Source organism: Eleutherodactylus coqui, chromosome 2 (assembly GCF_035609145.1).
Source record: "Eleutherodactylus coqui strain aEleCoq1 chromosome 2, aEleCoq1.hap1, whole genome shotgun sequence".
In the NCBI taxonomy this organism is placed as follows: domain Eukaryota; kingdom Metazoa; phylum Chordata; class Amphibia; order Anura; family Eleutherodactylidae; genus Eleutherodactylus; species Eleutherodactylus coqui.
Genome location: NC_089838.1, coordinates 275075208 through 275090700, shown reverse-complemented (window position 1 = coordinate 275090700; position 15493 = coordinate 275075208). Strand labels below are relative to the sequence as shown.

General features: G+C 45.8%; 1 protein-coding gene across 1 annotated transcript; it reads right to left on the bottom strand.

Annotated features, from left to right (window-relative positions):
* Nucleotides 1–265: 265 nt before the first annotated feature.
* On the bottom strand, nucleotides 266–11815 carry FIGLA (folliculogenesis specific bHLH transcription factor). Its single transcript, XM_066590002.1, has 5 exons — nucleotides 11701–11815; nucleotides 9574–9804; nucleotides 7005–7157; nucleotides 450–683; nucleotides 266–305 (listed from the first exon to the last, which is right to left on the bottom strand). Exons 1-5 carry the CDS (start codon nucleotides 11797–11799, stop codon nucleotides 285–287), a joined length of 738 nt encoding a protein of 245 aa, XP_066446099.1. The 5' UTR covers nucleotides 11800–11815; the 3' UTR covers nucleotides 266–284.
* Between the last annotated feature and the right edge of the window lie 3678 nt (nucleotides 11816–15493).

The following is a 15493-nucleotide window of genomic DNA, read 5'->3' as shown; positions in this document are numbered from 1 at the left end:
AAAAGTGTATCATCTACAAGATTACATTGTTTCTCTTACTGTGAACAATCACATTTTGTTCTACCAGGTAACACGGTACCAAAGTTGTGATCATATGGACGGCCCAGCAGTCCATGTGATTATTCAGGCATGTGGATAGCCTCATAGGCCATTATGGGGCTGTGTATACTGCAGAAGGCACACGGCATGAATATACACCCATATGAATGGGCCCTTACACCATCCCTTCAAGAACACAGCCGTTTATTTGTATACTCACCGTGTATATAGAATACAGGCTTTACTTAGCAACTGCCCTGAAACGCCTGAGGAAAACAAAATCGGAATCATTTACCCTAACAATATAGATGTTAAATAATCTGATTAATAGTAATTCCATTTTTAAAATTAAACAGTTTGGTGCTGGAAATGTGATAAATGTGTTCCAACACAAACCACTTATGTCTCACCAGTTTGCCACCCTTCTGAATCTGCAAGAAGCCCAGGTAGCCAGGATACATGCCAGGGGCTCTCCATAACTCCATGGAGTCTTCCGTTTTAACCATAAACGGCATTCCTGCTTGAACATTTCCAAGTGGTCCAACGTGAAAATTAGTAGATAATGAGTTCATGTAGTCCGGCCTCAGAGGGAACGGCCTCAGGTACCCCTCATGAGCTTCTACGTCAGGAACATCTTCAACTTTCTGAAAGAAAGAGTGGAGAAAAAAAAAAACACAATAAAGCATCATCATTCTAGGCAGACTAGTGCTGCCAGCTTGTCTCATTCTGCAGGGTGAGACCGTAGGTGCAGCAGCAGTAATGCATTGGAGGGATATTCAGGTGCCCCCTCCTGCCCTGAAAGAGTAGGTTGGGGTGAGTGGGTCGTTTCTGAATTGCTGTGCTATTAACGGCAGAGGTGGTTTGCTCGCACAATCACTTTCAGAGGCTGGCTGTATTATACAGCAGGTAAAAGTAGTCTAAAGGAGTCTTCACACTGGTGATGTAATCGCGCAATTATCGTGCGATGTGAGTGTAAGGGAAAACGCAAAATTATGAAACCAATGATTTCCTTCATATTTGCGATATTTTTCCTCATGCGATGTTGCAAGAAAATTGAAAAAAAATAAAGGCAGCAAAATTACGCAATAAAAACACATGAGAGAATTGCAAGCGGCAGTGATATTTTAGTGAGAAAAAGCAGCGCCGACGCTCAAAATTCACGGGAATAGGGTTGCGATTTTCTCAGAGTAATACCTCAATCACCGGTGTGAAGGAGCCCCGACAGCCAGGATAGAAGATAATCCTGGTTTCCGCTGTTGGATGCAGCAGCCACAACACTGAAGTGTTTTTACAGCGGAACAGGCTGCCCTCTGTATGCCCATCAGTGCCCATGACAGTGAAGGGCCCAACAATGGCCCCCCAGGGCAGATATTTCCGAGAGCCCATTAGTATAATAGGCTGCGTGTCAGCTGTATCACAGATTTTTAATTTTCTCTAAAGTTCAATAAAGTTTATAGAACAGTTTTAAAGGGGAAAAAAATCCCCTCCTGACGATCTGCCACACCTGTACTTTGATTTCACCGTATGGGTCGAAGCGTATTTGAAACTTATTTATTCTGCACAGCATTGCAGAATAAATTAATCCTAAACACAACGCCAGACCTGTTTGTGCGTCAACGCTCACCACCAAAAAATAATAAAAATCAGATATTAAGTCAGACCTAAAAAGAGATTGTGCCAATAAAAGTTACAACCTGTCCAAAAGAAAAAGAGCCCTGCTGCGGTACTGCACCGCTCTAGTGAAGAAGCTCTGCATCTATTACACAATGCATGTCCAGTAGATGCCCCACACCCTGAGGATAATAGAGGGGCATCAACATGTCTACTGGTTTTGATCTCATTCTCCCGTGTCCCCTTCAGCTGCCTGCACCCATGTAACTAATCTGAGTCAGATGTGGAGTGGCTTCTGTCACTGTGGGGATGAGGGGAGAGGGTGCCTGACTTCTCTCTGGATGGGAGGAACCGCCTGGCTGCCATCACTGGAGGGTGGATAACTGGGCAGCACAACTCCTTTTAGAATTAATTCACATGGGGAGAGGTTTAAATGCATCAAAATACAATTTTTTTTTTGCTAAAAATGTGGCAAAATAAATAAAAACAAAAACCCATTTTTCCTGATGCCTTTTTTGTGCACTTTATACTACCCCATGTGAAATGTACCCTTAACCCCTTGAGTGGCACGCCCGGAAATTTTCCGGGCCGAGCTCCACTGCTCATAGTGACATAGCCCGGAAGATTTCCGGGCTATGTATAACTATGGGAGCTGCAGAGCACAATGCCACAAGCTGTGACAGTGTGCTCTGCCTGCACAGACCCACAGAGAACAAAGCAAGGGCTTTGAAAAACCAGCAGAAGATATTGCCGATATGTCGGCAATCTCCTGCTTTGTTTACAGGTTGCCATAGAGACCATCGCGGCTTGTCAGAAGCAAGCCGATGGTCTCTATGGCAGGGAGAGCTTGGTGCTTGGCTGTCAGAGGACAGCTAGGTACTAGCTCTTACAGCAGAGATCAGAGAAAACCTCCGATCTCTGCTGTGTTAACCCTTTACATGGTGCAGTCTATGTGACTTCAGGATGTAAAGGGCTGTCACTGTAGCATGTAAAGGGCTGTCACCATCGGACCCCCGGAATGTGATCAGGGGTCCTGATGGGTCCCTGTGGAAGTCCCCTAAAGGGACAAAAAATAAAAAAAATAAAAAAATAATTAAAAAAAATAAAAACACTTGTCTCCCTTTACTTTGTAAAAAATCAAAAATACAATCACACATGTGGTATCCATGCGTCGTAATGACCCAGAGAAGGAAGTTAATGCATTATTTAACCCCTTAATGACATGGCCCCGTTTTTTCTTTCCCCCCCCCCCCCATTTCTTTTTTCCTCCCCCCTGTTTAAAAAAATCACAACTTGTCCCGCAAAAAACAAGCCCTTATATGGCCATGTCAATGGAAAAATGAAAAAGTTATGGCTCTTGAGACGCAACTGCAAAACTAGTTGAAATTCAATGATTAGACCATTTTAAAAAAACCTGCCCTGGTGGGCACGACAGGGTGGTAGGAAACCCGCCACTCAAGGGGTTAATGGACGGGGTGTATATTATACTGAGGGAGCAGCACTCTGGATATGTAGATGACTGCTAGGAGTATAACTGGTCGATCTGTGTATATTCCATCCTGTATATCTCCCTATAATTTACAATAGGGCCCACCAAGAGTGTGTTCACACAGTGGGATCTAACAGACTTTTTCACATCCCGGCTCTAAAATCCGTGTGCATGATTTCAGACACTATTCCGCAAAAATCCACGTTCACAAGTGATAGAACACGGATTGCTGCAGAATCCCATTAGAAACTTCACATGCAGATTTTGCCCATTCACACTTTCTTTAATATGTTCTAGACTGGCCCGACCATTTCCTTAATGATCAGGCAGAGCGCTCAAAGTGTTTAGTCCGATCTTTGAGAGAACTAGGCAGCTGTTCATAGCCACACAGTTCTCCCTCGCATCTACTCTGGAACACAATGTACATTTCACATTGAACTTCCTGGGCACTCGGTGGGAGCCTGGAGAGGCAAGTGAACCACCGGGCATCTTGTTGTGCATGGCGGGGAAAATGCCAACTGGAGAATCTGCCGACTGGATCCCACTGCATAAGTCTAAGCAAGTATTCTGCAGGCACGACCAAACCTAGCATAGGCCATCAATATTATATCACTGTGGGTCTGACTCTTAAAGGGGTTGTCCCGCGGCAGCAAGTGGGTCTATACACTTCTGTATGGCCATATTAATGCACTTTGTAATGTACATTGTGCATTAATTATGAGCCATACAGAAGTTATAAAAAGTTTTATACTTACCTGCTCCGTTGCTAGCGTCCTCGTTCCCATGGAGCCGACTAATTTTCGCCCTCCGATGGCCAAATTAGCCGCGCTTGCGCAGTCCGGGTCTTCTGCTCTCTTCAATGGAGCCGCTCGTGCAGAATGCCGGCTCCGTGTAGCTCCGCCCCGTCACGTGCCGATTCCAGCCAATCAGGAGGCTGGAATCGGCAATGGACCGCACAGAAGAGCTGCGGTCCACGGAGGGAGCAGACCCCGGCGGCCATCTTCAGCAGGTAAGTATGAAGACGCCGGACCGCCGGGATTCAGGTAAGCGCTGAGCGGTTTGTTTTTTTAACCCCTGCATCGGGGTTGTCTCGCGCCGAACGGATCCAATTCCAAAAGAACAAGATTTATTCCAGCACTCATATGAAATTAAAAACAATACTTTTGCAAGGACGTTTTTAACCCCCTAGTGACCAAGCCTGTTTGCGCCTTAGTGACGGGCCAAATTTTGGGAATCTGACATGTGTCACTTAACATAGCATAACTCCGTAAAGGTTTTGCATATCCAAGTGATTCTGACATTGTTTTTTCGCCACATGTTGTACTTCATTTAGGTGGCAAAAATAGACCGATAGAATTTGTGGATCTTTAATAAAAGCGTCAAAATTGGGAACATTTTGTAAAAATTGCATTTTTGACTGTAATTTTTTCAATTGCAATATGTCAGATATGTGCAAACAAACTGTACAGATTTTTGATGAGATATATATTTCCATCTATTTTGGAAGCACATTTGAAAAACTTTAGTTTTTTTAACCATTTAGGGGACGTACAAGTTTACCTTTCATTATTAAAATTTTGAGGAACATTTTGTTTTCCTGCACCAAGCCAAGATTACAAAGGCTCATAGGTGTCAGAATGATAGATACCACCCCCACCCCCCACAAATGACCCCATTCTAAAAAATACACATCCCAATGTATTCACTGGAGGGTGTCATGAGTATTTTGACCCCAGTTTGTTTCATGAGTCAATACAATTTAGAGGAAAAAAATAATAAAACTTAATATTTTTTCAAATATGTCATTTTAAAGACAGTTTTTTTCCTATAGTGCACATGAAAAGGAGCATTTGCACCCCAAAATGGATCCCCCCGTTTAAGGTGATTTAGGCTCCATTGCCCACTTGTAGTGCCCTTGAGCGGCCAAAATGATATGGAACCCCCACAAATGACCCCATAATAAGTAGACCCCCTAACAAATTCATCTAGGGGTGTACGGCATATTTTTAGCCCACAGTTTTTGAATGAATCTAAGCAAAGCAAAAGGAAAAAAAAAAAAAAATCACGATTTTCATTTTTTTGCTAATTGTGTCATTTTAAAAACATTTTTTTGTACAACACACATCTGAATGAAGACTTTCACCCAAAATTGGATACCCGTTTGCCCTGTGTTCAGAGACATACCCATTGTGACCCTAATATTATGTCTGTATGCACAACAGGGCCCCATAGCACACTGGTAGAGCCCTTGAGTGGCCAAAACGATAGAGAACCCCCACAAATGACCCAATTTTGAAAACTAGACCCCTTAACGAACTCATCTATTTCCACCCCACAGTTTCTGAATGCATCCAAGCAAAGCAGAAGGAAAACAATTATTGTCTTGTGTTCAGAAACATATCTATTGCAGCCGCAATTTGCTTAGTGGACACATGGCTAGGCCTGTAATAGAGGGAACACCCATTGGATTTCAGGACACAACTGAATTCCAGACCCCATTGCTCACATGTTGAGCCAACGATAGAATCTTTGGTAGCCAGGAGCAGGGAGATTTTAATTATCCTGGGCCCTCCACAGCTTCTGCACATGTGTCCGCCAGTTTGCCGACGGGCATATGCATAGAAACCGGGGATAGGTCAGTGGATAAAGATCCCATCGGGGGACAAATCCAGGGGCCTTAGGCAAGTAAGATACGATTCGTGAGGGGAGATGAAACTGACAACTTTTTTCAACTTTACATGATTGCGGTTATCCATTGGAGCAGGGAGATTTTAAATTTTCCGGGCCCCTGGAATACGAGCCGGATCCCAAAATGTAGGCGCATGCGCAGAAGGTGATGTCGGGTCCTTGCAGGACTAGATCACAAGGGGACATCGCGGATGCCAGAGGTCCATAGTTTCAGCTTTCCTCATGGATCCGATCCGTGAGAGGAGATTAAACTAATTTTAAACTTCTTTGTATTTTTTTAGGCAATCGTGTGACCAGGGGTCGCACACCGTGGCCCCCGATAACAGCTCCAGGCTATCAGCAACCTCCGGCAGCCAATAGCAGGTAGCTGTCACACACACACTCAGACCCAGCGTCTTTAGTCTACAGGGTCGGCATTTTTACAGTCCTGTAGATTTAAGCCCAAACACCCAGGATGTGAAAACACCTATGGGTGGTCACTAAGGGGGATTAAGAGTGCTATGATAAAAGCTTGTTTTTAACTTCATATTAGTGCTGCAAGAAATCTTGCGTTTTGGAACTGCAGCTTCAACTCATTCAAATAATTCCAATTCAATCTACTATACAGCGGTCAGAAAATGTGCAACCTGCTCTCAAGCCGCAGCCAGGACTGAAATCTTGCTGATCTCAGGATTAGTTCAAGTCTTGGGGGCTAGACCTTCAATATCTATTGGCATGTCTGTTTGGCACTTCATAACACGTTTGTGTGAACCTCCGCCTTCAAGTTTAGTATACGAGTATAAGTTTAGTTTACAGAAAGAGACCCAATGTACCTGTAAATACACCACAGGTCACTCGTGAAGATATCCCATTCTATAGGGCCTTTAGCATGGCCGATCAGGAAAGAGTGCTTCCCTGAACGTTCTTTGGCCTAATTAGCCCATGTAAATATCCCCATAATCAGCCAATAACCTATGCACTGTGTCTTATACATGCATGTAAAGCCTCCCTGGCTGGCTGCACATCTGTGTGACCAATGATAACTGTAAAGGGATGAATGACTAGTGACAATCTGTACCAGTGATCCTCTGCAGTAAATGAATGTTAATTGGCACTCGCTACAACGGGCTGTAACTTGGCCTGTGTAACAGGAGCCTTACATATGGATCACATAAAGGAGCTCTCTGCTAGTCGTTACCTCAAACCCTCCAGTTTCTTCCAAGATGTCATGAAGGCATCTTATATATTCTGTGGCTGCTTTCAAGGTGTCCACCTTACTTGGTTTTCTGTCCTTGGGGATCAGCGGCACAATGGTCTTCAGCTTGGAAAACCCGCTGTTGATATTTCTAATCTGGAAATACATATTGAATATTAAAATTGACTTTTCAACATTGATTAAAACACCATTGTAATGACAAAAAGTTGAAACGGTGGGAAAACTTGTTGCTAAACAGCAGCGCAGAGTAGAAGACATCACATCCTATTGGAAAGTCACAGAAGCCTCATTTACATATTTAATGTACTTTTAACTGACTTTTTCAGGTTGCCGAAAGCAAATTTTAAGCTCTGCAAAAAGCAAGAATGCCCTGAACATACATTTTTCAAATTCATTCTGCTAAGTGTTATTCTGATGAAGAGGTATTTTTTTTTGTAAAAAGTTCTAATATACTTAGCGGGAGATTCAATAACCCCTTCCGGGGCGACCTCTCTGCATACAGCACGGGCGTCAGCTGTTTACTACAGCTGACACCCGCGGGCAATAGCCGTTTAGTCGGGCAATAGGCTATTAACCCTTTAAATGCTGCTGTCAGAATTAAACCCTCCGAACAATGTTCGGGGGTCCCGCCCTTCTCCCCGCCTTCCCCCCGTGGCTGAAAAGCCATCCCCGTGGCTATAGCATTACGTCATACTGCAGGAGCGATCAAAGCATCGCTGGTTGTAGTCCCTCAGGGGGACTTTAAAGTAAAGTAAGAAAAAAAAAAAATTGGAATCCTGAAATAAAAATACATATTTGGTATCGCCGCGTCTGTAAAAGTCTGATCTATGAAAGTAGTGCGTTATTTTTCCTACACATTGAACGTCGTCTGAAAATAGTCAGAAATGCACTTTTTCAGTCACCCTGTCTCCAAGAAAAAAAATGCAATAAAAAGCGATCAAAAGTCATGTGTATTCCAAATTGGTATTATCAGAAACTACAGGACATCCCCCCAAAAAACGAGCCCTCGCTAAACTACGTCGGCGGAAAAATAAAAAAGAAAGTTATTGTGCGCACAAGATGACCACAGAAAATTGAAAAAAATTAAATGTCTGAAAAAAAAAACCCCAAAAAAAAACCTATATGTTTGGTATCGTAGTAATCGTACTGACCCATAGAATGAAGTTATGCCGCTTTTGTTCCTTTTTGTGCGCCGTAGAAACAAGATGCACTGAAAGACGGCGGAATGTCGTTTTTTTTTTTCCACTTTACTCCACTTTGAATTTTTTAAAAGTTTTTCAGTACATTATATGGTACTCTAAACAGCACCAATAAAAACTACAACTCGTCCCGCAAGAAACAAGCCTTCATACAGCGACATCGATGAATAAAGGAGTTATGATTTTTTTTTTAAAGGGGGGAGGAAAAAACGTAAATGGGAAAAAAAAAGGGTCGTGTCACTAAGGGGTTAATATGTGTGCACTGTCCAGATGGGTCACCAGTCTCTACAACATGCGCCATAGTTATCACATGGGCGCACGCCTTGTTCATGAATATAATCTTCTGTCGTATGAAATGATGCAGACTCAGGTCCAGCTCCGTGAGAATATGTGGGCAGAGGACGTTATAAAGATGCCCATTTGGGTTTCAATTCACCGTTTAAGATCTGCGCGTGCCATCACTGGATGGAAACATTATATACTTATAGAGACTGAAAACCAGTCGTAGGCCGGGCTCACATGTGTATGGTGACAGCATTTTACACGCGCAGGTTGGGCACAAGCAATATGCTGTGCCCACCGCCCATAGGCTGCCATGTTGCCACCTACATGAACTGCGCAAAATACGCACACAAAAAAATAAAGAAAAAAAACGACAGCATGTTCTTTGCTTGCACGTATTACATGCGCAGCCACTCTGAGATGCTGCGTCCTGCCAATCACCATGCACTAAGTACGCATGTCACTGCCCTGCGACGGTTCTGTTCCTGGTTATCAATCTGTTTCTCTGTTCCAGACACCCAGGATGTGAAAACCCCTATGGGTGGTCACTAAGGGTGCTATAATAAAAGTTTTGTTTTTAACTTCATATGAGTGCTGGAAGAAATCTTGCATTTTGGAACACGAGCCATATCCTCCTTGCAGCATCACTGAGGGGGAAAAAAAAAAGAATTGCAATACACTATCATTGGGCCCTCACCCATTGCTTTCAATGGGACCCTAAAAGACATCGGATGGCACTCATATGCTGTGTGATTTGCATGCGAGTGCGATGCTTCCCATTGACTTCCATGGGGAACAATTGCAATCCCACCGTAACACGTGTGTGGGGATCACAGTTTTACAGGAGGGAAGCAATGTTTAATATAAACTCTTCCGTGAAAGGGAGGCGGGGGGGGGGGGGGGAGGGGGGGGGGGGGGAACCGCACATGGGCAAGAGTAATATTGTGCAGTTTCTCAGCCCGATATTGAGCCTTATAAAGCAGCTTCTAACAAGAATGGCCTATAGATATGAAGGAACGGATACTCCGTAAAATGGTGTTTTGAGCGCGGTGTAGAAAGTGCGCACTCACCCGCTCTCGCTCCTTGGCATTGGCCGCCTGCCTTCTTTCTATCACTTCTTCAAAGTTTTCCAAACACAAGTAATGGCCGGTTGGCAGTCTCTTCATCTTACTGATGGAGGCCATATAGGGCAGGTTGGTGTAATGCTCCCGCAGAACCTCCTCCAGTAGCTCAGGAGGGGGGGTAACGAAGAACTCCGGGACTTCCGGCATCTTCTGTATCTCCCCACAATGACTCTTGTCCTAGAAGTAAACACAATGAACCGTGACCATGAGATTCCTACTTGGGGGGCTGCAGAGGGTATAAAGTTACAGCAGCATGACATTCCCTCCCCCCACGTCTCAGGACAGCACTACAGTTTGGGGTTTTGTAACACCAACCCCAAAGTTGCACTAAAAACTGGAGAAGGTGGACCCACATTTTGGGCAAGGAGGAAGCAATGGGGCGGTATGGGCGACTCACAAAAGCGTATTTTGGCTGCATATTATGTGCGGAATACGCAGTAAATAAGCACATGACGTGTATTCACTGAGTATTTTATGCACCCGTAGACTATAGCATCAGGTTAGGGTGCCTTCACGCTGGCGAGAAAATCGTGCGAGATCTGTGCGCTGTGAGACGCACATGGGCAAGGTTTTCCTGCATGGCACCTCGTTGCGATGCTACGCAAGAAACACAGTGTAGCATGTCCGTTCTTTTTGCAATATCACAACAATGGGAGAACATCGCAATCCCCTGCTGTGGTTGTGACAGCCGGCGGGGGGATTCCTTCAGCCCCGCATGGAAGCAAAGCTGTCGCATCCAGGGGTTACCACGTTTTCAATGGGGGCAGCGGCAGCAGTGCCAGACAGATTGAAAACTGTGGGAGAACATCGCAATCCCCTTGCTGTGGCTGTGACAGCTGAGGGGGGGGGGGGGGGGGGATGAAGGGAGCCCCCGCAGGGATGCAAGGCGGTTTCATGTGAAAACACCTCACATCCAGGGGTTTTTAGAAGGGTGACATCTCCCTCACCCGTGTGAAGGATCCCTTGCAGTCATGCCAAGTTTTTTTCCCCATTCACCTGTATGTGAAAAACGCAGGTCTGAATGGCCCAATATAAGTTAATGGGGTTCTTATTACACATGTAATACGCAGCCCGTTTACTAATGTGACCCTTAAAGCTACGCGACGTACAGCTACAGCACAGACGTTTGTATGAAGGATGATTGGGAGGAGGTACTCCAAAATGGTACCATAGAAACTACAGGACATCCTACAAAAACAGCCTCACACAACTAGGTTGACGAAAAAAATATACATAAAAGTAATGGCTGTCAGAAGATGGCGGCAGAAAACGGTAGCGGTTTTCTAAAAAGATTTTAATTTTTAGAATTAGTACAGCAAAAAAAAAACAAAACCCCTTTATAAACATGGTATTTGAGTTCTCATCCGACCCGTAGAATAAAGTTATGTCACTTGTACTGCAGTGCGAACACCGTGGAAACAAGTCCCCCCTCCCCCACCACTAAACATGGCGGAGTTGGGTTCCTTTTTGCCCCATTTCACTGCACTTAGAATCTTTCCCAGCACATTATATACAACCATTGCAGAATATGAGCCGTCCGGCCAGTAAACACGAACATGAGCCGCAGGCGGCCGGTAATGGAGGAAGAAGGAGGATTTTTTTTAAAAGGGAAGGAAAAACTGGGGAAAAAAAGTTAGAAAAGTGCGGTGCGTCCGTCCGTGCGTCCGTTATTCTCGCGGCCCTCGCTGCATTCTGGCTTTTAAAAACGACCTTAAAAACCTGAAGAAAACCTGCAGGTGTGAACGGACGGCGCGGAGCGACACCAGAGCTTCCATGCAACATGGAGGCACCTGATACATTGTAGCAGAGGACTGCAGCGGGTGAGGACTACAAGATGGGATAAACGCCATGACACTTCATGCGCCACTACTGAGCAGTTACACCCAGCAAGGCTCCCAAGGAGCAGCCTATATGACGCAGGAGGCGCCGGCACCCCGCTGCCGCACAACCAGCCGCCATGAGCCTAGTTGCTATGGGCGACCGCCGCGCTCCCCACAGGGCCGCCATCAGCCTAGTTGCTATGGGCGACCGCCGCGCTCCCCACAGGGCCGCCCTCGTCCTCCCCTCACACACCGCTCTGCCTCCTTCCCCCTCCGCCGGGCCGCGGCCTCTGTCATCACTGGCGGCCTCCTCCGCGGGCTCCACAGCTGCGGCCGCTCCGTCTGACGACATGCTGCTGTCGGGGCGGGCGGCTCACAGGCGGGTTATATACGTGGGGCAGCTGGGAGACATGGCCGCCATTGTGTGAGGTGATGGCCCGGTGCCGTGTAGCTGCGGTGACATTGGTGGCCTCTGTGTGGCGCCCATGTGCTGACAGGATGGTGTCCGGCTGCTGTGGCTGCACCCTCTACACAGCAGCTTATTGGGGGCTGGCAGGTGCAGCCATTGTGCGGCGGCGGAGCAGACTGGCCACATGAACGCACCGCGTGTTTTAATGCGTGTTCTTCCCACATATGTTGCGCATCCCATCACGTATTCGTGTGTACGCACCGCGTGTTCGCATGCACTAAGAATGGCATTGATTTGGCGTGTATACGCAGGGATACGCAGGTTTTCTGAGTGCCGTGTGCGTTTACACAAGCCCGTGATTTGAAGGCGCTCTCGCAACGCACTAATGTGCGCAAAATAGCTCATGGGACATGTTTAAAATCAGTGAGGTCTATTCATTCCATATGACACGTGTAGAATTGTCATACGCTGCACAAATATGGTGACGAGCCCAAAATGGTGACCGTCACAGCAGCTTCCATGAGGCGCCGCATCAGCCTGAACTTATGTATATTTATTAAAAGCGCCAAAATTGGAAACATTTTGAAAAACTTTTTAACTGTAATATCTCAAACATGTGCAAACATACTGTACAGATGTGATAAGATATATATTTCCACCTGTTTATTCTGGATGAACATTTCAAAAACTTTCATTTTTTTAACCATTTAGGAGACGTACAAATTTAACATTGAATATTAACATTTTGAGGAAAACTTTCTTTTCCTCCACCAAGCCAAGATTGCAAAGTCTCATGGGTGTCCGAATGATAGATCCCCCCACAAATGACCCCATGTCATGTACTCACTGAGGGGGTCAGGAGTATTTTGACCCCAGTTTTTTTTCAGTATTTAATGCAATTTAGAGGAGAAAAAAATAAATTTCAGATTTTTGCAAATATGTCATTTTAAAGGCAGTTTTTTTTTCTAGAGTGCTCATAAAAATGAGAATTTACTCCCCAAAATGGACCCCCCTGTTTGTCCCGTGTTCAGAGACATACCCCTTGTGGCCCTAATATTATCTTCGTATGCACAACGGGGCCTAAAATGAAAGGAGTAGTCGGTGGCTGTCAGAACAGACATTTTGCCTGAAGGTGCTTCAGGCCCCATTGCCCACTGGTAGAGCCCTCGAGCGGCCAAAACGATAGAACACCCCCCCACAAATGACCAGATTATGAAAACTAGACCCCTTAACGAATTCATCTAGGGGTGTGCTGCGTATTTTGACCCCACAGTTTTTGAATAAATCTATGCAAAACAGAAGGAAAAAAAATAAGATTTTAATTTTTGTGTACAGCACACATATGAATGAGGACTTTCACCCCAAAATGGATCCCCATTTGTCCCGTTTTCAGAGACATACCCCATGTGGCCCTAATCTACTTACAGGACACATGGCTAGGCCTATAATGGAGGGAACACCCGTTGGATTTTGGAGCATAACTGAATAAATTCCAGGCCTGCAGCTGATCCCAGCTGTGAGCCCGGCCGTGGCCCTGCGTACGGCCGCATAATGTACTGCGCATAACTGCGTACTCACACAGGCGGTCATGTGCAGTACACTGTTTTTGTTTATATTTCCCGCGCTGTCACTTAGCGATGGCGCGGGTACCTGCAGCCCGTACACAATGTAGGTACATAAGGGCTGCGGGTATATCTGCGACCATAGAGTACAAAGGGCTCTATGTTGTGGATGGTAAAATAGAACCTGCTGCGTTCTGTTTTCTGCCAGTGGATTACGTAATCCCAACCCGCTAATGTGAGCAGAATTCCGTAATCCAACGCATTTCATTGATCCGCAGATCAAACACAATTCCTATTTGTATGGAATCGGCCTAATAGTAGATCACTACCTGTTTATCTCAGGACTGGGGACCACTCAACGAGGCCACCGCTTGCTGCTCCAGGCTATTTGCTATCTTTGGTAACCAGGGGCAAGGAGATTTTAAATTGCCTGGCCCTCCCTGGCTCCTTTGCATCTGTCCATCATTTTGCCGATGAGGATCACGTCGGGGTTCAGATGCGTCGGCCTCTGGTATTAAGTTTCATCTCACCGATAGCATCGATGAGGGGAAATTAAACTTCAACTTTTTAAAAACTTTTACGTGATCGCCATTATTTATTGGATAAAGGCGATCACATGATCAGGGACCGCTCACCGCAACCCTTGGTCACTGCTCCAGGCTCTCAGCCATCTTTAGTAGCCAGGAGCAAGGAGATTTTAAATTACCTGGCCCTCCCCAGCTTCTGCGCTAGCGTCTGCCATCTGGCCGATGGACGTATGCGCCAAAGCTTGGGGTAAGGTGCGCGGATAAAGAGCCCGTCGAGGGACATCACCGGAGGCCTTGGGTAAGTAATTTAACCTCCCCTCACGGATCGGATCCATGACAGGAGGTGAAACGTAAAAACTTTTTTTACTTTTACATCCAGTAGATAGCGGTGATCACGTGACCAGCGACCGCATACCGCGCACCCCGTGAAATCTCCAGGCTCTCCGCTACTTTTGGTAGACAGGCGCAGGGAATTTTTAAATTACCCCAGCAATCCTCGCCTTTTGCGCATGCGTCTGCCATTTTGCCAATGGGAGCATGCGTAGATGCCGGGGTAAGTTCCGCGGATAAATCCTGGGGTGTTAGGTATGTCATTTCAGTTCCCCTCACAGATCATCCCCTCATCATCCTCTCAATGGACGATATTGCAGGAAGATTGAACGTGTGAGAAAACATTCAAATGAATTCGGTTCATTTTTATGCGAGATTAGTGCTTCTCGCAACGCACAAATCTGGCGCGATTTTATCGCCCGTGTGAAACCGGCCTTGTTCAGCTGTTTGAGTGCTATGGTTCCTTTTTGTGTAATATTACTATGAAACCACTAGGTGTCAGGCTTCTAGCACATAACCTGCTCTGTAATGTCTTTTCATGTAAGAATGTTCTTAAGGCCGGGCTAGTTTTGCGCGATGCAAGTCGCACGGAGACAGACCACACTATTTGCAATGAGTATTTACTTGGGCAGTTTTTCTCTTGCAGCTATTACATGAGACGGATAAAGTGCAGAATGTGCTAATGTCATGTAAACCTCTCACGAGAATAGCATATTCGAAAGTTTTGAGTCCCGCACATCACACAAAATATGGACGCTGCGTTGGTGTTCTGCGCGATGAGAGTCATACGGGAAAATCTCCGGCTCAACTTGCTATCTGCCGTGTTAGACTGAATGTCCACTTGCACAGCGGAATCCCTACTTGCCCGCGGACACGGGGAGAAAAATAGTTTTTCCTACCTCCTCGGCTCCTGCATGGTTCTCCTCTTCGCTGGCCGGATCTTCTTTCTCCAGTACGCAGGACGCATGCGCAGTGCATTTTTTTTGTTTTTTTCAGATGTCCTGCTCTCCAGCGGATCCATGGTACAGCGAAATGACAATTGTGGCTAAGCCGCGGATATGACGGCTTCCATTGACTTCAATCCGCGGCCAAAATGGAGCATGCTGCGATTTTCTTCCGCAGCGTGCAACCCGCACATCGGGAGAAAATGGCATCTGCATGCTTTTAAATAGTTTGCGTATGCTAATGCATCCCTATGGGCGGCTCTGAAATGCAGAT